Source organism: Athene cunicularia (genome assembly GCF_003259725.1).
Source record: "Athene cunicularia isolate RWA chromosome 15 unlocalized genomic scaffold, athCun1 chr15_part1, whole genome shotgun sequence".
In the NCBI taxonomy this organism is placed as follows: Eukaryota; Metazoa; Chordata; class Aves; order Strigiformes; family Strigidae; genus Athene; species Athene cunicularia.
Genome location: NW_020799121.1, coordinates 7,257,636 through 7,283,541, shown reverse-complemented (window position 1 = coordinate 7,283,541; position 25,906 = coordinate 7,257,636). Strand labels below are relative to the sequence as shown.

Sequence of the window (25,906 nt, the reverse complement as noted above, 5' to 3'; positions counted from 1 at the left end):
GTAAGTTCTGGAATTACTTAACAGAAAAAATAGGTAGAACCCGTCATTTCATTAGCCCATAAATGATTGCAAAACGCACATTAAGTACAGAAGGGAGTGAATGTAATTCTCAAGAACCTCTTCTGTGTGTTTATGGGCTGCTTAGTTTAGGTTGAATTTAGAAGGAAAGAGATGTTCTTCTACAAGAGGGCTAAGTTACCTTTTTTCCTCTTCCTAAAAAAAGTTGTGACTGCATTGTGTTTGTCCAAGAGCCATCCCACACTAGCAAGGTGAAAAGAGGTATTTGTAATCTGAGGTTTCTGACAGGTCTGGTTATGTGCACATCTGCCAAACAAATTTTGAACAGCTGTTTGGGGTTGCAGACAAGCTGATACTGGTGGTGAAGGGTGCCTTGTTACATAAAAGCTGTCTTGTGAGATGCTTGACAGCCTCAGCTCCTGATCCTGTGCTAAGTGCACACCCTCAGCGACATGGCCAGGTTGTGCTGAACCTCACTGAAGTGCTTAGACATTTGTAAAACAGGATTGTGATTCTATCCTCTGCCTACGTAAAGGGGAGGCAAGAGCATCTGTGTTGCACTTATGTAACTGGTCATTTTAGTTATATTTACTTCCGATTCAGTCCCCTTCCAAGGGATGTTCTGTTTTATGCCCTATTTTCTGGTATTAGTTGCTTATGGTGGGCTCGCAGCTATCAGCTCTTTCATTTGGAGAGAAAAAAAAAAGCTTGGGAAGAGAGTCTTGTGTTACTCAGCTAAAAGTCATCTTCTGAGTATGAACTTGAAAAACTTGTATACTTTGTCCAATCAATGTACAGACTTTTGTGTACACCTGCATGAAGCCTCATTCTCATGTTGCATGTTTCGTTATGGATTTAGTTCTCATTAGTTTCTAGAGCTGTAAAGGGAGTCTGGAACTCACCTGCCTCTGAGTGTAGTTGGTCTTTAGACTTAACACTTCTAACCAAAGACTCTACTTCATCAGCAGTAGTTGGCAGTGGGATTTGGGGAGGCCTTTTCACTCTCTTGTCTTGGAGTGCTCCTACTTGGAGATGTTACATCATTCCTGGTCTCATTTATACTTTCATAGCTCAATCTTCATATTTCTGGAAATTCGTTTTAAAGCTAAATGATATCAAGCACCTGCAAATCATCATCTATATTTTAAAAACAAACAAACAAAAAACCAGAAGAAAAGGTATCAAGGCATATCTTCCAGAACCCCCTTTAAGTCCCTTGTGACATCTTTGATCTTGCAAGCTTACCAACCAGTGGAATCACAAGCATATTCTATGGGGCTAAAGGGAATATCTGCAGCCAGTGGGTGCCAAAATACTGACCAATCTATCAAACTTTAATTGGTGTTCCCCTGCATCTAAGCAAGTTTACAGTTCTCATTAAAAAGAGTCAGGCAGCAGTGCTTTTAAATTTTTATTAACATTTTTCAAACTGTATGCACAATGAATAATTAAATGTATTCTTAGAACCTACCGATTTGCATTTTTAAAGTGTCTTGTTTATTAAACAACTCTTTGATTTATTGTTCCTTGCAGTTTGGATAGGACCAAGTTCACAATTTTTATGCTTCTTTTGTTGTGTTTTTCCATATTTAATATGATCAAGAGAATTTGACAAGTAATTAGCCTGTCTGTGGCAGCAAACTTTAGTTGGTGAGAATGTAAGATTGTATGAGGGCTTCTTCATAAGTAGTTACTTTTTGACATTTCAAAGAAATACTTGAACAATTCAACAAACCTGCATTTCAGATATGCTAATGATCTGCAAGGAACTAAAGACTACAAATAGTGCTTTGTACAAGACGAGGGTAATTACTACTTGATTATTCCTTTCTAGATTTTTTTTTTAAACTAACTTATTCCTTATGAAAACGATTAAATGAATGTGATAAATTGATGGTGCTTTTGATTTCAGGAAGTTTTTATGTGTAGAGTAGGTATAATAACAGTGTTAGAAGCTTTTCTACATCGTGCCGACTTTCAGCTTGGGCATCTTCATCGTGCTGTGAACAGAACTCTTCTGTTGGCTAACTCACTGCAGAAACTTATGTTATTCTCTCATTTTCTTCCCAGTAAGTGCTGCCCTCATTTGTTCATAGTTTAAAGGTAGAATAAGGATCCTTGCTGTTGTTTCTTAGTTTTGATGCGGTTCTGTCTGAGAGGACTTAATGGAGGTTTCTCATCTGAATCTGTGGTAGTGAGTCTCACCCCCTGTGTGATAAGGAGACAACCCAGCTGTGTCTGGAGGGGATCCTAGTCAAGGGAATTACAAGTACAAATTCTTCTTTCCAACCCTTGCCTGCTCCATTTGATCACAGAGATAATCCTTCTGCCATCACCAGCCTCATTTTAAGCTATTTATATTTCATTTTAAACTGGGGAAAAATGTGCCTCCTCACAAACATCTACAAATCCAGGTAAGTCCACAAGGGCAAATATTCCCTCTGTTGGCCCTTCAGTGTTTGTGGCTGCATTTGTTTCTTGTTTGGTTTGGTTTTGGTTTTTTTTTTTTAAATACTGAATCTGTTGTAAGATACATTATTTTCTGCAAGAAGAGTACCTGGCACTGAATGTTTTTTTCCTCAGCATGTGCTCTGGTTTGGTTTATGTCAGATGGCATAATAAATTGGGGTGTATAATACTGATTTAATATTACTCAGATTTACTTGTGAAGGTATTTACACATCTTCAGTTGGTTTTATGCCTTTTTTTCCTTTATTTGGTAGGTTGTCTTTATTAAATGAGGAGAGGTTCTATCACAGTCTTTAAAAATACGTAGTCTTACAGTGTTGTTAGGTGTTTATATATACAGTCCTTTTTGAAAGAGAAGCAGGAAATACTGCATATTTTTCATTTGTAAAAAAAGTCCCTACTTCTTTGAGTATTTTTTTAATCATTAAATTTGAAGTTAACACAAATGAGCAGGGAAAAATGGCAAGTCATAAATTACCGTATTATTTTAAATTATCTTCTTACCTTCTGTTCAATTTCTCATTTCTTGCCTCTGGTAATTTCTTTCCAGAGTGGATCATTAGTCTGCACTTGTACCAGCATTCATAGGACTTCTTTTTCCCTAACAGCTCTGGAGCAGCTATTGCCAGTGTTACTATTCCAGAGTAGACAGGATATGAATGTTTCATGATGACAAAATCAAGACCGAAACAGTTTTCTGCTGTTAAATTTTCTATGGCAGAAGCCTGATCTAAGGCACTGAGACTGTATTTGATGGTCACTTCATGGTCCAAATTGTTACTACCAGGAAATGAGGGAGATTTTAGATTAAATTTTAAACTAGGTCTCTCTTCTGTTATGTATAGACAGTGCGAGAATATTGATATCACATATGTGTTAGTCACATTCTACTTGTGGTGTCTTTTTTCAACCTAGAATATAAAGGCTTATATTTGTAGTTGAGCTTTCAGACAGCACTTCAGGCCTGACTTCACCTGTCTCCAGTGTGGTCTCACAGCAGCTCCTGTGCAGGCAGCTTAAGGCTGGGGAGATACCTGTCACCGTAGCCTCTTGGGTTTAATGACCAGTAATTGTAATGCCAGGGTGTGGGCAACATTGGGATGTTGTCTAGTTTGGGGCAGGAGTGTATGGACGTGCCTGGGCAGAACCAGGTGAAGGAGAAAATGCAGTCAGATTGGAGATTTGTGTGGTTTTTGTCTGAGGCTTCTCCTTATCGTGACTTTGATCTCAGTTTGGTGATCTTCTGGTAGTGGAAGACTAGCGTATGGCTGAGTTTTATGTAGCAGGTGGCAACCTGAGTCAGCTCATCCATTAGCAGCTTTTAAGGTGGTTCCTGTCAAGGGGATTTTGGTGTTTTAACTGTATGGCCCATAGCTCAGACCTGTCTCAGTGGAGGATTCAGTCCAGTTTTGAATACTCCTGTGAGTCCTGCTCTCAGGGAACAGAGGCCGGTAAAAGTAGGACCTCATTCTGCAAAGCCTTTAGATTTCCTCCTCAGTGTTTGGCACAAAGTTCCCAACTGAAATCCCAAGCCTTCCTGGTCTTTTATCCTAAGCAGACACCAGCTGCAAACTGTGATGAATGTAACACTTGTATAAATTGTTGAGGATTAAATTTGTAAATCCTTCACCTGTTTACTCAAATGTGCTTATGTTGAAGCCCCAAGGAAGATGATAAAGCCACAAGGAAGATGATAAATCCACAAGCTCTCTCCCAGTTTTTATCTATGCTAAAATGTGTTTTGATCAATTCCCTGAGACAGGTGATTAGCGAGACCCACGGCATCCTGAAAACTCAGCTGCCTTGCTGCAAACAGATGGAAGGCAAGATGCTTGTAGTCAGCAACTCTGGCATACTACCAGATCTCTTCAGTCCCGAGAGTAAAGAGCTCTTGGCCTCCTGAGCACAGAGGACTGTATCTGCTGAAGCTCTCATTAGTCCTCCTTCTGTGTCAAGTGTTTTTCCTTTCCAGTGTAGCTGTTCTGCTGGTGTGAAATTGAAAAATCACATTTGGCCCCCACTGGTCCAACTCAGATGATTTCTTTACTCCGTGTATAAATGTGTTGCTGATTTTACTCATTTGTCTTCAGAAACTGGGTGTGTTTAACTCCCTGATAGATATTTTCTTTTGCCTTCTTCACTCTTTGCCTACTCTGCACCATTTCTCTGGCCCCCAAGCCCCCTGTAAAAGGAGGGGAGCTGGGACCTGAGCTGGGCAGGACCATCCTCACTCCCACAGAGAGGGGATCTCTGTCTGCCAGGGCAGGCAAAGGCCTCATGGTACTTCTGTGTTATGCCACATCATCAGTTATTTTGCTCACTTGCAGATGATGTGTTTTGGTAAACTGCTAGCCTTCAATGCTGTTAAATAATGGCAGAGCTGATATTTGGACCTTCCCTTGTAAAATATTTCAAGATTCTTTTCCTTTTTAATTACAGTGTGGGTGGTTTTGTTTTTTCTTTTTTTGCTCTCCAGACTTGATCACTGTATTTAATAATGTGAATCTGAATTGGTGTGATACTTGCCTCTGCTGAGCTTTCTTGTATAGCTCTTAAGTTCACAGCAGGATCTGAGTTTCTACAAAATTATTCAGGGTCTTGAAGGGTCAAGTGTCCAAGTGTTACCTTTGCTGGCAGGTAAAGTCTTTGGGTTTTGTTACTGATGCATTAACCAGTGACTCTTTACACTGCTTTATCCTACAGAGGTATGTTAGATCTGACCTGCATGGGCTTATTTGAGCAATAGTGTTTCTTGTGTTCATCCTTTCTCTACAGATAGTTGAGAGATGCTGTTTTGTTTCAAAATAGCTGCCTTAGTATACTAAAATGGTCATGATAGATGTGCAATCCTATTTTTTCACTAAGGAGATGGTCCAGCAGAATCAGGTTGAGATTGGCAGGAACAAAGTAGGAAGTGAATGGTTCATGTAAGAATGGGACTGTATGAAAATACCAGCAGTTGTTAAAAGTCACTTACGGTTCAGGGTCTGTTTCCCTGAATATGCTTTGCTTCTGCTGTGAGGATGGGGCCAGCAGTAAGTGCTGTGGTCACCACTTCGCCACGGAGCAGAAGCTGGTGGGTTCTGAGTAATTCTGCCCTCCCTACCACCACCTGTGTGATTCATCCTAAACCATCCACATCACTCAGTACCCAGCAGTGCTCAGGAATGCAACCTCTTCCCTGCAGGATGGAACACTCAGCATCTTCCCATGTCCTGTTCTACACCAGCTCTGTGTCCTGGGGATTCCTTCAGAGAGGGATCATCAAAACCTTTTGGCTGTCTTTGGTGCATCAGTAGCTTTGTATCAGAACAATGGAAGAAAAAAATCCTTTTTTAAAACAAAACTTTGTTAGAATAAGTAGCAAGTTGGAATGTGTTGGGATTTTTTTCTTAATGACTAGTTCTTTACTTCAGGTATTCACATTCATATTTGATACCTAGTGATTGACAATTTTTGAAAAGTTAGTATTGTTACAAGAGTTATGTGATGCCCTCTCTTGTCATGACAGTGTTGCAATTTAAAGTCCTAACTGAAGTTTTATTTTGGGCAAATGTAATGAAATCAAGGAGCTTTGCGAGTTACCAACTCATGCAAGCAACAGCTGTGCAGAGGGTAATTATTAAAATTAATCTTCTGCTCCTTTTCTTTTATGCAGTCAATAAGAATTTAACATGAGGATGAGTTTGAGAAATCAGTTTTTGCTGTAGTTTTAATGCTGGTTGTTCCAAATTTGCATATGTAAACACAGCATTCTGTTTGAGTAGTTAAGAAGTTTTCCTACTACTGCCCTGTATGTCTGCACAAAAGTAAATCTTTTCAATGTTGTTACTTTCTTCTTGGAATGATGGAAACAGCTTTGTTCTCTCACAGAAAATACAATGATGTCCAGACATTGTAAAGTACTGTGTAGAGCAAGTACTGAATTATACATACGCAAATAACTGCATCGATAAAGGGATTTCTTCAGAGTCATTCTGAGGTTTGGATACGGGCCCATTTTTATCCTTTCATTCAGTTTATGGTTTAGAACAGCAATTAGAGCAACCCAAAGTCAGTAGAGACGCTTTTAACATTAAAAGCGTTAATTGTACAAGACCAAGTTCAGTCTCCACCTCCGATTGTTCTTCTCCCCAGTCTAGTTTAATTAGCAGTCCTTTCAGGATAACAACAAGCTCAATTTTCTTTGAGTTCTAATGGTCTATACTTCCTTCAGCATGACATCAGAAATTGTTCAGTAACATCAGTCAGTACTTAAAAGTTTTTAAGAATCATTTGTAGCAATTAAAACTACTTGCTTGACTGAAATAGCTACAATACAGAGATAGTAGTTAATCTGTCCAGGAAGAAGCAGTAAGGCCAAAAGCTGATGCTGTTTTAAAAAAATTATATAGGAGTCAGTTTATGTCAACACCTATTAAGAAGAGTGGGAAGGGAGGATAAAGAAGAAAAATCTTCTGGGCTTGAGGTTTAAAATAATGGGATTCATTGGAATTTTGATTCAGCTCCCCCATGGGTTCCTCAGCTCTTCATTTTTCTCAGCCAGGTTAGTCTTTGTGCTAACTTCACAAAGTTGAAAGCATTTGTTGGAGTTCATAACTTCTAGGTGCAAGTCACCTTATTGCCCTGTGGGTTTATTCACATACAAAAATTGAAGAATCTGTGACCAGTGGGTCACTGCGTGCAAGCTTCAGATTTCCTTTGGTCCTTCTCCTGAGGCCTGAAGTATTATCTCACAGATGGGTGCGCTGCACATGCACTGAAGCTCCCCTGCACAAACTGTGCGTGTTCTGGAGGATGAAATCCCTTGAGTAAGGGATGAAGTATATCAGTGAATCTCAGGAACAAACTCTGGGGTTGTAAATGCCTTTTTTTACAAATCTGTTGCAGAAATGTTCTGTCTTTAGCAGCTAGTTACAGGAAGTGATTGTGGGGTAGGGCTAGAGGGTTCTGAAGATTAGATACTGTAGCTGCAGGTGGTTCTTAAAGAGAAATACTTGTCAAATACTGGGTTTCTTGTTTTTTCTTAAAGAGTGTGGACATTGGTAGTGTGAGAATGTACTGTTACTCAAGTGTGTTGATTGTAACTGCCCTTTGTGTGAACTAGGACAGTAATACCTAAACAGGTGTGTTTAGGGGGTTGTGACTGACCTTACTTTAGTTACACCCAGTGAATTATGGCATAGTGAGATGGATGCCATTCTTTCTAATGCTGTAAAGGATCTTAAGAGTGCTTTACATCCAGGTTAGTTGCTGAACTGGAGAGGAAAGCTCGGAGTACTGGACTTGTTTTGGATGTCCAGCAAATTACTCTGGTGTCAAAAGTTGGACCCAAGTCTCTTGACCATCAGACTCTTACCTGTGTTCTGAATGATTCTGTACCAGATAGACTTTTATTACATGCTTGGATTCAGGACTTAGGTTTTCCATCCTCTCTGACATTGTTATGTAGATTGATGAGTTCAGTATACTTCTGTGGGCATCAACATGGAAATGTAGGGGAACTTCTCAGACTTGCTGAAGAGGCCCAGACTTGAATGCCTTTAATTAGAGTTTTGGTTTGTTGCAGAAGTAGCCACATTTAATGAAGCTCAATGTTTCATACTAAATGTAATTTACCTCTATCATAATTGTTTTGCTCAGTGACCAAAATGAAAGCAATCTGTTTGATGACTTGCTGTTCCTGTCATCCCTTCATTGGTAGCCAAATACTGTGCTATAGTCCCATTGCTGCTGAGTACTCAGCTATGGTTAATTTTCAAGTTACTACAAATAAATTATTTGGAAGTGTGAATATGCTGCACCTAATGATGGTTGTGATATTAAAAGGTTAGCTGAAATCTCCATATTGCCTCAGAGGTACAGAGTGTTTAAATGTGCTTTTTTTTTTTTTTTTCCTTTCTCTTTTCTTGGGACTATTGCTTCTTACAGGGGCTACGATGACCCCATCGAGACAGAGATGGTTGAAGAAAGGATACCTTACCTTCACGGTGGCTACGCAGCACCGCTGGCACAGCCAGAGAGAGGAAGCATGGCTAGTATTGACCGTCTGGGGAAGCGCTCCCCCTCTATTGACAGCATTCGTAAGGACCCCAGGTGGAGGGACCCTGACCTCCCTGAAGTAATTGCCATGCTCAGCCACCCTATTGATCCAGTCAAGTCTAACGCCGCAGCCTACTTGCAGCACTTGTGCTACGAGAATGATAAAATCAAAAAGGACGTGAGGCACCTTAAAGGGATACCTATCTTGGTGGGTCTACTTGATCACCCAAAGCCGGAGGTCCATCGTAAAGCCTGTGGGGCTCTCAGAAACATCTCCTATGGGAAGGATAATGAAAACAAGGTGGCTATAAAGAACTGTGATGGGATCCCTGCATTGATCAGACTGTTGCGAAAAACAAATGATATGGAAGTCAGAGAGCTAATTACAGGTCAGTGTCTGTAGTTTCTTTAATGAATTATTCTTTAGAGGAGTCCTTTCAGCTTCAGGAACAAGTGTCTCGTGATTAGAGCACTGAAGGAGAATTTAGATCAGTGGCTGCAGCTGTTTCTTTAGGTTCACCATGTTTGTGGTGTGAGAAAGCCTAAGGCAAACATGCCCTTCAGGGAGGAAATCGAGATCGTCTGTGTATATAGCACACTCAGGTTGCTGTGGCTGCCGAGAGATGGATGGTGCTTCTTGGATGTAGCATGCAACTGCATGCGGTTGAGTTACCGAAGCTTAAATGAGTTATAGCAACTTCATTGACAGGTAATTTGTAGTGTGCTTGCCCTCAGCGCGCTACGATCATGAGGTACAATATGCTAATCTAAAACTTTCCTTGTTAATCTCTTGCAAAACAATCCTGCTGCCATGTCCCTACTACTTCATATTGATAGAACAGTCAGTCTCCTCAGGAACACTTCCAGCCCCCAGTGCTGGGGACTCTCACGCTGTATACAAAGTTACAGCACTTCTGGGCTGGAAAACTCACATTTTAAGGAGTGTGGAGTCTGCTGTTGAGATGCTCTGGATACGGGGCTTCCTTGATGCAATAATCAGAAAAGGGAAAATTACATTTTGAAGTTACTGAGTTCATGCACACTTTGCAGGGAGTTTTCAATCACTTATAATTCCATTATTCAACCTGGTTTTTATTTGAACTTAGTCTTGGACTTCATCCAAAAAGAGTAATAAAGTATATGCCAAGTTTCAAAGTTCAGCCATTAAGTGGAAGAGGGTGGGAAAGTATGTTAGCTCTTAAACTAAGGAGAAATATATTGTTCTTCAGTCTTCCGTAACTCATGAGGAGTGAAATGGATTTCCCTTTCTCTTCTAAGAAGCAGCAGGGTATGTTTGGATGGAGACAGGGCAGTTGCAATGAATATCAGTGCCAGGACAGAATTTTTCAGGAAGCTTTGTGACTGCAAAAATGTGTACAGGGCTGAAATGGTTTAGCTACCTCATCAGTGTTGGATTCTCAAGGCAGACCCTATTGCAAATGGATTAAACCATTAGAAGTAAACATCATAATTCCATAGTTGTCTCCAAAAAAAATATAGCAGCTCTTCCAGGATTTTACTGGTAATTGTAATTCTCTGAGAAGAGTGGCCTTGGGTGGTCCAACTGTTCTTCTCTAGCTGTTATAAGATATTTAGCAAACTAAGTGTAAATATACATTGTAGACACTAGCAGGGATATTTTTCCAGTCCTTTTCCAGCGAGCTGATAGAGCTGTCTGTTTTGTCAGAGAACCTTTAAGTAGCATGTGTTGGTTGTGCTTTGATTGCTGTCTGTGCTTTGTCTCATAACATGGGAACTCTGTAGGTAGTATTTATATTCCATTTGTTGCACTCATTTAGTATGATGGCTGACTTAAATTTATTGGAGTTTTTTAAATAAAGAATATCTGTTTATCTACTGTTCTAGTTTACTCAAAACTCATTTCTGGAGTGCTGAGAAGGAATAAATTTATTTCTTTAGATACAGGAAAGGAGAAGCCAGTCTATAATTTACTCTGAAGGAATATCATTATAATGCTAAGTGGTAATCAGTCACTTTTGAGATGGCAAAAACAAACTGGATGTTTTCCCTTTTGCTCTAAATGGCGATTGCTTTGATTTCCAGTTGATTAATTAGTTTTACAGTTAAAATACATTTTATTTGACAGTAGCTTCTGCTAATTAAATGTAGTATCTTTATTCCACTTTGGGTTTTGTATTTAAAGCTCTTTATTTCTTACTCAGAAACACCAGGAATACTGAGGGCATTAACCTAAACAGATGTCCAGCAACAGATGATGTGTATTTAATCTCCACGTAACCATGAATAATTTCTTTCCACTTCTAAAATGATATCATCAGATCCGGTGTGAGATATTCAAGCATCAGTATAGAAGAGAAGAGTATTCCAGCAATGCTCTGTGCCTGATGCTGGTGTACTTGCAGCCAGTGTTCAAAGCCTCGGTTCATAATGTGGAATTGTCCATTCGAAAAATGAGCTCCAAAAGTCAGCAGAGAGAAACAAGAGCCAACTTGAAGTGCAAAGGGAGCATTCAGCCAGGGCTGCTACAAAAGGACTGTGTTTTGCAGCCTCAAAAATTCAGATCACAGTTCTGATGTTCTCGTGGTAGAAATCTTGACTTCCTCCCTTGGTACTTTTCCCTAGTGATAAACCAAAGTCTACCTTTGCTATGAAAGTTTTTTGTTCTGTCTGGAGTGAAATCTCTGGGGAATTCTGCAACAATGAAAAAAAGAAAAAGGGGGGGATGGGAAGAAGAGACAATAGCATACAGGGTTTGCTTGTTTATTTCTTTTAACAGGCTGCAAATTCAAGTTTGGTTAAGACACATTGACTTCTCTGCAGTTTAGTATTTCTTTAACTCAATACCAGCTGTTGTTTGAAAGCTGATGAGTAATAATGAGCTGATCATCCCAGATGTGAACAAATTATAAAATAATCTTGCTTTCCAAAGAGATTTAAGTAATTTAAAGAAACTTAAATAGTTCAGATGTCTGAATTCAAGAGCACTTCCAGTCTTGAAGTTTTGTTTCTCAGGGTGTGGGACACTGCCTGCCTGCAGGACAGGAGGTACATGGGAGCATACAGTAAGACTCGTTATTTGCAGCTGGAGAGGGTGCTATCTGGCTAAGGAGTGTCATTCTCATCTAAATTGAGACAGTCCTTGGCTTTAGTACAGCTCCATGGCCTCTCATTTACTTGGAGATCTGATGCAGCAGCCATGGCTGTGAAGGACAGTATGAATCAGGCCAGCCAGCTGGGTCTGGTCAGTGGGTTAATGGAGTGGGAAGAAAGCCACACCAATACATTAAAAATGCATAAGGGGTAGATGCAGTGGCAAGACAGCATAAGGGAGGAATCATATGCATGATGCTCAGTGCTGAATGAGTGAGGCCTGGTGTGTCAGAGTGTGTTCACTTGACTACTTCCAAAATACATCTTTTGGAGAATGCAAGTTAAGCGTATTGACATGCAGTTCTGGAAGCAGGCCGAGTATGCTGATACAACTCTACTGCTAGATGAAGCAAGTTTGTAGCTTTTTTTCTTTCAGAAAGCACTGGTTTTAGCAGAATTTGAAAACCTCTCGGTTAATGCCATCTCTGTTTTACCAGATGTTCTTGATACATCTGTGTGTGGCACTAAAACTTGATGCCCCTCAAGATAAAACAGATGTGAGGTGTGTAAAAATACCTTCAAAACTGAAGATACATCCATAAAATACCACAGATCTCACTTCTCTCTTTTTAAGAGTTACAAAATGTCTCCCATCTACTGCACTGAGAAAAACTTGATTTAACTGTTAGTGTCCTTAAGTAAATCACAAGTAGAGCTGTGATGAGAAATACTCCACAAAATTCTTCCTTGCATCTCTTCCTAGTCTTGGAACTGTACTGCTGAACTTTCAATGGATCATTTTCTTGAGAAATGGAGAGAAATGAGGATTAAGCTGATAAGGAATTAAATCTGTTCTGATTGGGAAAGCTGCAGAAGTTTTATCTTGAGTGATAGGGTTTTTTTGTGGAGGAAATGTTCCCATCAGATATGCAAGACCAAAATTCTATTACATTCTTTGAAAAGCAATCAGAAGTTGGTAGCTTTAATGAATAATTTTGTTCTTTGTGAGAACATTGAAAGTAATTTTGTTGTTTAACGACATTGCACTGATTTTAAGTGGTGCTGAACGTGATTTTCCTGATGTTGTATGTTGCCAAACTGGTTTTAATTGAAAAATGATTGACCTTCAAATTGCTCTTGCAGAGGAAATATTTTGATCTAATACTATAATAGAAGCTTGCAGATTGATCAGCTTGCGCAGAATTCACACCTGGGCATTTATGTCTGGTAAAATCTTGTCAGCTGATCAAACACTAACTTCTCTTTGAAGTACCTTGCTGTCTTGAACTTTCTGATTATAGATGAGCTTACTCATTACTTTTTTTAAAAGGTTTGTCAGAAGGAGATCCCTTTTCATAGTGTATTCTATGACACAGTAGTTCATGTTGAGGTTCTCAATTTGACCACTACTTACCTTGAAGACGCACAGCTTCAGTCTTCAGGACTTAGCATGATAGAAATAAGTCTGCCTGACAAATGCATACAGGACCAACATGCAACAAGAAGTCTTTCAGTGAACATAATGCAGAGCACACTTTTCTTTTTTTTTCCGAATGGTAAATGATTTGTTACGGAGCATAGATAAAGAACTAAACAGTTGCTTCTAATTTCTTGGTGCCATTGGATTTTTTCAAGTAAGCAAGCACAGTAGGAAAAGATTTCCCTTGGCTTTTAGAAGATATTAGCACGTATGTATTCTGCCACAGTTTCTTTATAAATCTTAGCACAGCTCTAAGGAGTCAGAGATGTAGGAAATTATGACTGTGTCCCTAATGACTTTTAATATTACGTAAATCATGTAGCTATGTTTACAGTTTATAGTAAATTTTAATACATTTTTACAATAATCAGTACTTTTGCAATAAAAACTTGTAGCTATTGTCTCTGCTTAACATGCTGGAAGAGTACAGGTAATGGTTGTAGTTAGAAATATATATTACAAATAGTAATTATGAATAAAATAAAGATTGATCATGATTGTGATCATCTTCTGAAAAGCAATCACTTGTCTTCTCTAGTCTTAGTATTCATGCAATCTGGGGTTAAAAAGGTGAATACTAGTAGTTAAAGTGCATGGAAAATTTAGGTACCTTCATTTCCCTTATGCTTCTGTGTTAGTGACTTGATTTGAGTGCTATTCATTTGAATTGGTTGAACAGTTTTAAAAACAGTGTTTCCAGCTTGTTAGATCATTAGTGTGTTATGCTAATAGAGACAGGGAGTGATTCTTACATGGATGTCGAATTTACAGCGATTTGAGTTTGTTTTTTTTACTCAGATTTTCTCTTACACTGCTAAAACCTGCAGTCTGATCTGAATTTGTTCACTTTTTTGGTAAGTTTCTCTGGCTGACACTATCCATGTCTTTTCCATGGAATTTGTTTTATCTAGAGCTGAGAGGATGCTGGAATTTAGATCTCTTTGTTTCGTAACTTTGAATAAGAAAAATGTATTGTCACTGTTTATTTCTTGTATCCTTCTTGTGGAATATTTTCCCAATGAAGTCAACCTTGCATCTGATTTTTCTCTGTGTTTGGAACCACAAGTCTCTCTCATCTGTGTTTATCTCAGGCTACCTTTCTGTTAAGTGCTGTACGTTCTTCTTTGGTGAATGCTGTTCAACAGGGAAATTCTTTTGGTTTTCCTCATGCAACTGTCAAGTAGAGTATTATAAATTTAAGTGGTTTGACATTTTTGAATAATTTGAAGAGTTTGTGCTTTTTTTATAGTGACTGTCTTTTCTTCTTCACACTTTGTTAGTGTTTTCTGTGAAACATTTGAGAGATGGGAGACAGATGAGAAATTGAAAAGCTTGTAAACTGATGGGGGTTTTTTTCTTCATAGAGGATGGAGGAAAGGCATCAGTCCCCATTGTCTGGTAGCTACTCAGTGAGATCAACAGTCAAAATGTGTTGGCCCCGAATGGTTTATTCCATAAATTGCAGTCAGCCTCTTAGTAAAAATTCTGGATGACTTAGGTACAAGAGATCCTTTTGTAGGGGCAGGTAGTGTTCCTGGTCTGGATGGCATTACTAGCATCAGTGAAGCTGACTTGTATGTGGTAGATTGGCAGGTTACTGGTGTTTTCAGTGTTGCAATCCAGTTAGAATATTATGGAATCCCCATTGCATTTAGCCTCTTGAAGTAACTACTGGTGAATGAAAATATAGGAGAAGAGGGAGTTTGGAGGTGGTGATTTTATACATTGAGGTTGAAGGTATTGCAATCTAGACACAAGTTTTGAAGTCTTAGAAGATTTGAACACTGGAAAACTTTTATACAATCCTGTAATTTTAGAGCTCTTGAAGATTGTATAGGTATTTTTGACTTTTTAATTGTATGTCTGCCTGATTCTTCTTAAGCAGTGAAATTTGCCACTGTAGTTTCCCTATACAGATAACACATTATGTCACTCCTCCAGGAAAGGGGAAAAGGCAGAATCTCTTTTCAGATGCAAAAGTAGTATGTGCATTTTAGGAAAGAGCTCTTAAAATTGAAGGGCTGTCAGATTTTAAAACTTAGTTTTTCCACATACAGATGATTTTAAATCTCTACATTGTTTTCAGTTGCAATATTTTGCAGTTTCAAAAGAACAGAAATGCAGTATCCTTTACATATACTGTACTAGATTACTTAGTTGATGCCATCTTTTCCTAATAGTTTTTTGACACTGCAAATACCAAATGGTCCATTTATGATCCTGTGAGGGAACTCTGGCAGAACCCTCCAGAACCAGGGTGTTCTGCACTCACTGTTCTCGGTTTGAATCTAGGTTTGCTCCAGAGTTGATTATCCTGTATAACCTCCTGGGATATGTCCATCTATGTTCAGTGCTGGATGTCTGGGTTTTGCATTTGAATTTTGAAGTACTGGACCAGCGATGTGTTTAAGGACTTAACTGTAATAATTCTTTTTATATCAGTGAGTGATATGTTTAAGAAATTAGTGTACAATAGCTAAAGAGAGACTGTCCTGTCTAGTGAAGTATTTAAAATTCTTGGGTAGCTTATATGTCAGCTTTTATAGTTTTCTTACAAATACTGATGTGTTTGTTTCTTGTATGATGTGTATTTTTGAGATAATTTGTTATGAGAAGTAAAGGCTTTCTTCCACAACAAAATGGGGCCAATTAGCATTTTTTGCTTGGTTTTGATAATTTTCTTATTGTCCATTGTTTGGTGTTCTGCAGTGACAAAGAGTGATTTATTGTAATGGGTATGAAGAGAAAATTAATTCATATTTCACCTATACAGTCTTGTTTGAAAGCTGAAAAAAGCAGGTTATAAAAACTGCATAAGTGTTTTGTCTAGGAATGGTAAGGGCAATAGGCCAAAAAAAGCAGTATTTGTGTATGATTTCAGAAAAAGACAGAAAGAAACATTATGGTGTTCATTCTGTTGTCTGTCTTGGAGTTTCTTTATTAATTAATATGGTCTCTTAAGTCTGAACAGATGCCTGGATTTTGTAAAGATCACTTTGAATAGAAGACACCATAGTATTTGACTTCTGAGTCTCTGCTACTCATTAGCCTTGAGGTTATCGTGTAAGTGCCAGTCACTCACAGTGACTCTGCTCAAACGGAGATAAAATTCCTGTCCTGACTTGGTGCCTGTCATGACCCTATATGGATAATACTCTGATATTAAAATAGGATGTGTGGCATTTGATGCTTCTGAGTTGTAGCAGTGAAAGCCTGAGCATGAAAGAGTTCCCACAGATAGCTGCCGCCGCTGGTTTGGAGGTGAGTGCGGTGGCTCTGGCAGGTCTCCGGGACGCTGGCTCATCGCACAGCAGCAGGCTCCCTCGCTACTACACGCTTTGCATTGACTGACAGGGTCCAGCAAGCCCATATTGTGTTAAACTATGTGACAAACGTAATAGATACAGTAATTTTTAAAGCTTAAAAACTGTTGATTTTACAACTTGGAGTGATATAAAGGGACAGAAACAAAAAGTTGCACCTTTGTTCTCTTGTGTTTTGCTTTAGACTTGTATACGAAGAGGTGAGTAGCTATGTTTTGCACTGTAACGTGCACAAATTCACAGTTGTGGAAACACAGCCTCAGGTTAATATAGTGTCCACTTATAAAAGATTTCCTGTGTGTTCTGGGAAATCTAACTTTTCCATTTGGTCTCTCTGAAATTTTGCTAGTCTTCACTCTTCCCCTTGGAGATCAAAAGTGTGCAGCTGGCTCCCTGCAAATGTTGTTACTGATAGTTCTCAGGCTGGACCTATGCAAAAATTCTCTGGAGTGGATGTCCTGTTCTAGTCCTAACCTAATGAGCTGTCAGGACACTGATACAGGTCTGCTGGGAAGTTGTATCGCTTATCTAAGACTGCATATTTTTACAATTGTAAGTCTGATCCTCTGTTATGTTGTTTTGATGTTTGACTTTTGACTCATAATTGAGGTTAAAATGGAAAGACACAGGAGTTCTGGTCCTCAGCTTCTTTTAGGAAGCGTACGCTTGTGGCACCGGGTGATTTGAACACAGATATTCCTTAAGACAGGAAAATGTGAAAGTAAATAATAGAGAGGAGTCTTGAATGAAATATTGTCTTGTGTAGAGGATAAGCAGAAGATCAATGATCTTCCATAAATTCATCCCTGTTTTTAAGACTTACTCAATAGACTTGTCTGCTGCACTGGATGAATTTTTACTTTTTGAGGCATAGATAGACTTAAAAGTTTAACCGAATTTGTATATAGGAGCAAAATCCTTCCAATCTCCAATAGCACATCACATTTATGTACTATCTGGTAGGACTTAATGACTTCAACAATATCCATATCTTGATAAAAGTGCTTCCATGCTTTTGGAAGTGTTTCTGTTCCAGTGACCATGGAATTTTTGCTAAGCTGTGTGCGAGTCTGGTGTCTCATCAAGTGCTTTTTCCTTATTATTTTTTATGATTAACTTTCTAGTGATTCTCTGAATCCAGTGATTGTATTTAATATAGAGATTTTTACGTAGTTACTATTCTCCTGTTATTTGATAATCAGTGTTTCTCCTGCAGGCACCCTGTGGAACTTATCCTCCTACGAGCCCCTGAAGATGGTCATCATCAACCATGGTCTGCAGACACTTACCAATGAGGTGATTATACCCCATTCAGGTTGGGAGAGTGAGCCAAATGAGGACTCTAAGCCTCGCGATGCTGAGTGGACAACTGTCTTCAAGAACACTTCTGGTTGCTTACGGTGAGGCAGAACTGTGGAGTATTAATCTGTTCACCATGTCTTGTCTTTAAGATTTTGTTACAGTTAATTTGATTTGTAATAAGGTATCATATATCTTTCATTTTTGCAGCTATACCCCCATTTCAGTGACCACAATAGCAATGCTTGGAGATATTTGCCTGCCACTGGCTCTTTTGTTGTAGGACTTGTCAATGTAGGTCTGTCCTGTGGGGTCAGTGTGAGGAGCAGGCAATTAATCCAGGTTAGGGGGAGTAGATCTATATAGGGCAGTGCATAATACAATGGAGAGTGACCCAGGTAAGGTTAACTGCCAAGCTGAGTACAAAAAATGCATTTTGCAATGCAAACTGTTCCGCAAATACTGAGAATCCCACTTTCATTTGTCTGTTGTACTGTGATCAGTGGGCTGTTTCTACAGATTTTGAGTACCTTCTCTGCTTCCCTTGATGGTGCTGGTTTTATTTATTTTGAAAGTGTGTTTTGAAACAACTCCTTCCTTGGTTTTAGGCCTTCTATCAAAAGGGGGTTTCTTTCAGATGCTGAAGAACTAGTTTCATGGAATTACACTGAGCCTGAAACATGGATCCAGTTTTAGCCATGAACACTTTTGTGGATACACTCCTATTTTAAGCCAAAGTGACTAAGGATCTATGGGAAATTAGTTAAGAACCTGAACTACTGACCATTTAGGAACCTATTTCTAACGTTCCTTGCAAAGGAGCCTGTTCTGGTTAGAAATCGTATTTGCATTTCTGAGAGCACCTTGAGAGCAGGACAGTAGATGCTAGAAGCTGGCGTCAGGAGGAATCCTTATGCAGTGTGAAGAACCAATGTTCCCTAAACACACTATCTTTCATTTTGCTTTTCTTGAGATAAAATAGTGGAGATGCCCTGTTAGGTTCTTCAGCTTTATGAAGTCAATTAGTTTGAACAAAACTAATAAATATTTGACATCATACCTTCTGTTGCTCTGAAGTATACTTCTTGTCAGATTTATACTGATTAGTGCATCTTCAGAAGTCGGTTCATTTCTGTTTCTTAGACTTGTGGTCTCTAAATTGCAATAACTATTCCCCTGAGTAACTTCACAAATGAAGAAAGTAATGAAAAGTGTTCTGAAAGGGCCCATTACTGAAATTATTTGCAGTCCCTCTGGAAGCTAAGGTCCTTTAAGTAGGTTCCAGACATCATAGGTTTTTACTTACTAGTGTCTCATTTTCTAATGGTGTTCTGCAAGAGAAAATTAGTCATGATGGGGATAAAAGGATTATCTGAATGAATATGAGATTCTCCAGTAAGTGTAGGCAATAAATTGATCATTAGTAGACTAACCTAATCCGCATCATAAATTTTTATTAGTATGTGGATCCACTTGAACTTCTACATTCCAGCATAACTTCGGGATATTTTATGTTTGTTTGCATATTTAATTTTTTTATTTTAAAAGTACTGATTTTAGAGGACATGCAAATCCTTGTGCCAATTTGGACACTGTATTCTTAAGGCTAATGAAGAGGGGTGTGTAGCATAGTAGTACTGAGATATGTTAGTTAGAAAATTTGAACTTTGGTAATTAAAAGTGGTTCTGATGCACCTCAACACCCAGTGAATGGTGACTGCTTCTGTTGTTGAAACAGGGAAATGTATTTCAGTTCTTTCATCTATAGTCTCTGCTGTCATAGTCATGTGGGACCATGTGCTTCCTTGTGGAAATCTGAAGCTTCAGCCAGATGGGGGACAGGATAATTTCATGCTTGAAAATAGTTGCTTAAAGTAAACAGAGACACGATGGCAGGTTAGCAGGGAAAGGCAGTCTGAAAAGGTAGTTTGTCCATGTCTCTGTTGTGCCACGGAGAGAGCAACATCTTGCACAGGCTGGGGGGAGAACTGTCTTGCTGTCTCCTGCAGTGAGATAAAGTGAGTCCAGAACAAGAGACAGAGAGGCAGGAGTAGGTGAAATATGAGCTGTCTTTCAGCTGGTCGTACTTCTTGTTACAGTGTTGGTGATAGCACATACCTTTTGTAGAGCACTTCGAGATCTAGGGATAAAAATGGGCATATCAAAAGTAATTATCATTACTACTGTTGAAAATAATTTTGCATTGTATGTTGAAATCCTCTGCAGCTCATCCTTAAAAGCATCAGCAAGATAAGATAGTTAACACCAGCAGAGAATAAATAGTAGCAGCCATCTGTCTGACAGACGTCAGTGTTTAAAAACCCCTTTGCCTAGTCTTTTCTTATTGACACAGTAGCTGGTCCTAGAAATTAAATTTTCCATGAATGGAGCTTATTGCAGACTACAAACTGTTTACCGATTTGATATTTAATTGGGAGGTTAGTCCTCTTGATTGTGTGCCAACCTCCTTAGTCCCCATTGGAAGTGAGCCTCAGGTGTGTGCTGTGTTGTCTTCCAAAAAATCTGACAGAATCTTTGAACTTCTGAGGTTTCAGATGTCCTTGCAGTTTAGATGTCTAAGCAGAAGACAGGCGTTATGCATGCAGGATGGCATTCATTTTGGTATCATTTTTTAAGTTAATGAAGTTTATCAGCAGATGTTGGCAAGTTTATTTCAAACTCGGCAATTCGCAGTGTGAACTGCCAGTTAATTATTTGTCCTTTTTTTTTTTTTTTACACAGCTTTCTCATCTTTACTTTGTTCTTATTCTAGGTTTCTCCTTTGATAATATGGAGCCTTGGAAACACTTATTTCAAAATAATTGAAACTAAGTAATTTTAAAAAGAAACAAAACACCACCCAACACTTGCCTTTACCTCTTCAAATCCTGATCCATGCCACTTTCCTTTCCAGTCCTGTCTTGTGAAGAATACCTGTTTTCCCCCATGTAATTTGTAAGTCTCCCTCCCTCATTGCTTTGGGAGTTCAGGTGCTGGTGTATGTCTAGGTCTGAGTAGGGCAGGGTGAATTGTATCCTGCGTAGTCCTGCATGTGCCTAAGGGTGGGTTAACATCTGGTATTAGCAGCACAGAGAGTGTAGTGCTGCAGGTGTGTGTGGAATGGAAGGATGCTGTAGCAGAGGGGTTGGTAAATTGGGGCCAATATCTTAGCGGACATATGCACCTGCACCAGAGGTGCTTTACTTGGAAATAATTTTGCAACATAAGAGGCATGATCCATGCACTATTTTGTCCCTTACCCCAAGCTAGGGTAAGCTTACTGACTTTGTTATAGCCCTGATTTCTACCCACTTTCTGAAGTAACAAAAATCCATCTGTGATGCTTGATGTTGATTTTAGTCTGTATGGCCAAGGGACTTGCGCTCATGAATGAATCTGTCTGAGCTGCTGCTTAAGAAAGTCCTGTGCGTGATACTGAGTGATGTTGGACCTGGTCATCTACAAGGTGGAAATCAGAGAAACTGCAAAATTTGTTATCATCAAGAAAGCCATTCCAAGGCTGTCTTTCGCCATAGATCAAGTAACTCTGGGATTACCTGTGATATTGGTGATGCCCATACCAAACTACCATAGCTAACTGACAATGTATAGATAGCCAGTAAGAATGAGAGGAATAAAAGGCAACTGATTAAGGTGTATATTGACTTTGGAGACCACTGTTCATTTTAAGAAGCACTGAAGCTTTCAGAAACTAGTGCAGGTGATGATAATTTTGTCTCCATTTTTCTCCTGAGATCAGGAAAAAGGTGTTTTCTCTTACATTGTGTTTTGATCTAGGGGCAGACCCAATATGATAAATGGATCTGCAATATCTGTAATAATTTTACTACTTGAAATGGTCACGATCCTACCTGGGGTGTAATTTTAATAAAGATGGTATCATATTCTGTTGAACCTGTTTAGAGAAATATAGGTATGGTGGAAATCTGAAAAGAAACAGTAAAAAAAGCACAGATTGATATATTGAAATTAAGTCAGGTTTTGATTATGGAGAAGTAGGACTGGGGAAGAAGTAAAGAAGACATTTTCTAGGAGAATCATTAAATATGCACAGACGTTCCTTTATTTCATCTGGAGTACAAGTTTCATGTCTTTGCATTGTATTTTATTCTTTTAGGTATATGGGGAATGTCTCTTCTAGTTACTGTCTTTTTTTCTTTAAACCTCTAAATCACTAACGGGATTTGCAGTCCACAAGCATTCATTTTTAAATTGTGCTTTTCTCCAGTTTAACGTAATGATTTGGTGCATTTTAATAAGGCTCTTTCGTGATCCTTCCTATAACTTTGCCCCAGACATTAAGGTGCTGTAGGAGAAGAGTACAAGTAGAACTGCTTGCAGGACTGAAGGAGCTAAGGCCAGCTCACAGGCACCCGGGCAGTGCCAGAGACCTTTGCTGTGTGTCCCGGTTTCTCCTAAGGTGCTTCTCTGCTCTAGAGGGGAAGTGTCACATCTGTAGGTCAGAGTGCTGCTGCAGTCACCTGTCTTTTTTTGGTTTCTGCATAGGTACCCACTACGATTCCTGGTTCTCTGGAAGTAGCAAGAGTTTTAATGGTTTAAAAATTAAATGCATTCTGGGCTTAATTGCTGGTTTTGGCCTAATTACTTTTAATTCTCCCTTGGATTTTTTTCACTTCTAAGAGAACAGAGTAGAACTTGGTTCCTAAATTGCCAACTTTCTAGCCCGATTCCTGTGCTAAACTGACCTGCTGTCAACAAATGTTAAATGAATTAATTTGCATAGCAAACAGATGCAAAGTGCTCCTTTTTCCAGGGTACCATCTGTAGTTGCAGCATTTCTTGTCAATTCTCCAAGTACACAGAAATCCGTATTCACAAATAGCCTCAGGGTTCAAAGACCTGGCCGTGGGTGTACGAACACAAACAAACTGCACTCACTTGACTTCCACTAAAAACATGCATTCTTCAGATCAAAATTGCACATTAACAGCTTGTCCAACATCAGCTCCTGAGAAGAGAAGGGACAACCTGGTGGCTAAAGCTGTAACATGAGACTTGAGAAGTACGGACCTAATTGCTGTTCCGCTACTATTCTGACATAATTACAGGCAAGATTAATGGCTTTTTTTTTTTTTATGGTCTAATTTTTAATAGCCTTATCGCCTTCTGGTTTTGATGAGATTTGCACCTTAAGTGCTTGAGTGGATCTGAACTTCAGTCACTGCTCTTCACTTTCCTGTCTTTAACATGGGATTGGCACCCCTGTCCTTACCTTCCTCTGAAGTTGTAAATACCAGTTCAAGGATTTTGAAGTGGCTGATCCTAGAGACAACTGGGAATAAGCACCTCCTGTAGGTATAAATTAGAGTTTGGTCCCATGGAATCAAAACCTGAGTATTTTAGTAAGTGTGAGATACAGTGTTGGAAGACATGAGATAAGGATTCAGTAGATTTAGGGCCCAAAACCTACTCCAGCAGGATGAGAAATTATGTGGAAGTATCTGCAGGTTCCTGTTACTTCTTTGTTCTTCAGAGGAAAGAGGACTGCAGGAGCTTGATGGTAAATCATTAATACTTAGGATGTGCCAAATAGAGTTTTTGTATGAGAATTTTTTAAGCCTTTTTCTGAAGGACAGAGAGCATTAAGGTACATGCATGGACATCTTGTCCTGCAGATGGAATTTAACAGTGCTTCAGTCATACATAACACTGCCTCATGGTATTGGACTCATTTCTTGAGTCCTAATGTCTTCATAGACTTTTGAATATATGTATGCCTGCAAATGCCTACAGCATGCACTGCTTGTAGCAGGAGTGTGTGTGTCTGTGAGGCACATGGAGGTAAAGGAGGTTTATCAAACAGCATCTGTGGTCTTGTTCTGTCAGAAAAGTTGTCTCTCTTTTGCACCCTGGCAATGACTGTGTGAGTGTCTTGGTGATACTGGTGTGTCCATTTTTTTTTCTTCTCATCTCTGCATGCTGAATTTGAAGAAAGAGAGGAGGAGAGGCTGTCAAAGCCAGGTGCTTATGCCCTCCTTTCTTATTAATGATTAATGTATGGCTTTTCTCTGAAGAAAAGTGCTTGGGAATTAGAGCTTTCAAAGTGAATTACCTTTAAGCTCTATCCATCTTTAAATCCTGCAGGCATGATAATAGTATGTGGTGACAGTCAAATAATATTTGTCCTACCTACACTCTTATATACTTGAGGCAGCCTTCATCTCCAACTGTATGAAGAAAGAAGGCACTGAAGTGCTAATCTTTGACCTGGAGGCACTGTCTAGTGAAGAGCAGGGCACAGGAGGTGTAGCTCAGGTGATGCTGCTACAGTGCTGCCAGCCGAGCTGCCCTTGGTGTCAGGGGAACTTTGCTTACTGAAGCATGGTAGGACGGAGAAGATACATAAATCTGAGTTTTCAGGTGCCAGCTTTTATTTTCTCTTTCTTATCAGCAGCAAATTAGGAGTTGAGCTTTACAAGTCTAGCAGTAATAGAGAGTCCTCCTTGCAGCAGCTACATTTCTCCCCCTCCTCCAAAGAGGACTCTTTGTCAAAGTCATTTGGTTGACTTTTCCTCTTAATCAGTGTGCTCCTCTATCAGTTCAAGTAGTCCTTTTGTATGCTTTTGTAGGACAGTTGTTTAACCAAGGAGGCCTGGACAGGGCTTCTTACAAAGCTTAGCACTTCCCTGTCCCACCCGGAGCAGATGAGGGCAGATGCTGCCATGTCTCTGTCTACCCACCCACCATGCTTGCAGGCTGGTGCACTCATATTTCTTTATACTGGGTACAGCTTTTGTGAGATTGCTGCTCCAGAACCTGGAGCTAATGACACTGTCATTGTTTAATTGTGCAGCAGGTACTTTTGAACTGGACTTTAAGTGAAGGAATAGTTTTAGAAAGAGATAAAAACTAAACAGAAGTTTGTCTGTGAATCTTTATTTTGGAGGCAGCAAGCAGCACAGAAAAGGGAGAAGCTTATCTACCCAACCCAGACTGGAAAAAACCCAACTCAAATTAAAAACCCACACAATAGAGAGGAATGAGTGAAGGCAGTTTCTTAATTAGCTCACTGATACTGTGCAGGATCACAGCATATGGCTGTCCTGGGGCTTATATGATGAGCAGAGCGTTTAATTCGTGCTAGTAAGGAGCTGTTAGGGTTCCTCCTGACAGTTCCTGATGTTTAGCTTGTAATATATATAAATTATGCATAGATTTTAGCAGCAGAGACATAACCTAGTTACATGCAACCTTAATGCTTTACAATCAAATCTGAAGTACAAATTTAAAGTTGTGCACTTGCTTACTGCCTTCTGTCATTACTTAGAAATGAATCTAGGTCCCTTCTCCCTTGGCTGTCAGTGAAGGGAATCTACAGAAACGTCTGTCACTGTGGTGGGAATAAGAGCAAGACTGAAACAAAGCTCGCTGCTGTCACTGTAATGGACATAGTTTGCTTTGGGAAGCATGTGAGCCGTGATCCTTTATTAGATAAATATCACCTCATTTTTGTATTTTTGAGATCCTTTTCACGTTACAACAAGAATGTGTGATAAAGCAAACAGAGACCCTTAGCCTTTCCTCCAAGCACAGACAGGAATAATTTTGGAAGCTAAGTAGCTGCTGGGCATCATGGAATTCTTGTTTAGTGTTTCTGCATCATTTTGCATTACAGGAGAGCAAGCTAAGACCCTCCAAGTAGGTCATGCGGGAGGTAAGCAGTCAGCATTTTACTGAAAAGACATTATATGATGTTTTGAATACAGAAAGACACAAATAACAAAGGATGGATTTAACATCTGTACGTTGTTAAACTGTAGTTCTTATTGCAGGGAGCTCTTACAGACAGTGCTAACATGAATATCAGACCTGACAGCGTGCTGTGTAGATCTCTTGCTCTATGCCAGTATTGCCGGAGCACAGACTAAGTTTGTGAAGTCCTTTTTCAGGGGTGGCTTTTGGTATGGCCTCTTTGGAACATTTGAACAACTAGACAAAACCAGTCCCTTTATAGGGACAGCTGGAAGGGTTTTATATGCAAGGCAGCCGGGGCTGCTCTGCTCCTGCTTTCCTGGGTCTAGCTGGTAAGTGGATGCTTAAGTGAAGCAGAAATCTCCAGTGGGATCTCCTGCCCAGATCTGATAGAGCTTTTCTCAGTTGAACAGCTGTTCCCTACCTAACACCACCATCAGTAAAGCTCCCCTATCTTTCTGTTTTTCAT

General features: G+C 39.4%; 1 protein-coding gene across 11 annotated transcripts in view; it reads left to right on the top strand.

The window, feature by feature from the left end:
* The window catches only part of ARVCF (ARVCF, delta catenin family member), a 287,342-nt gene that overhangs the window by 199,208 nt on the left and 62,228 nt on the right, over window positions 1-25,906 (top strand). For all 11 annotated transcript variants that reach the window (XM_026859522.1, XM_026859519.1, XM_026859513.1 and 8 more), the window contains 2 exons: window positions 8,419-8,918; window positions 17,621-17,804. In XM_026859522.1, the coding sequence (XP_026715323.1) occupies window positions 8,419-8,918; window positions 17,621-17,804 (684 nt within the window). The remainder of the gene's footprint in view (window positions 1-8,418; window positions 8,919-17,620; window positions 17,805-25,906) is intronic.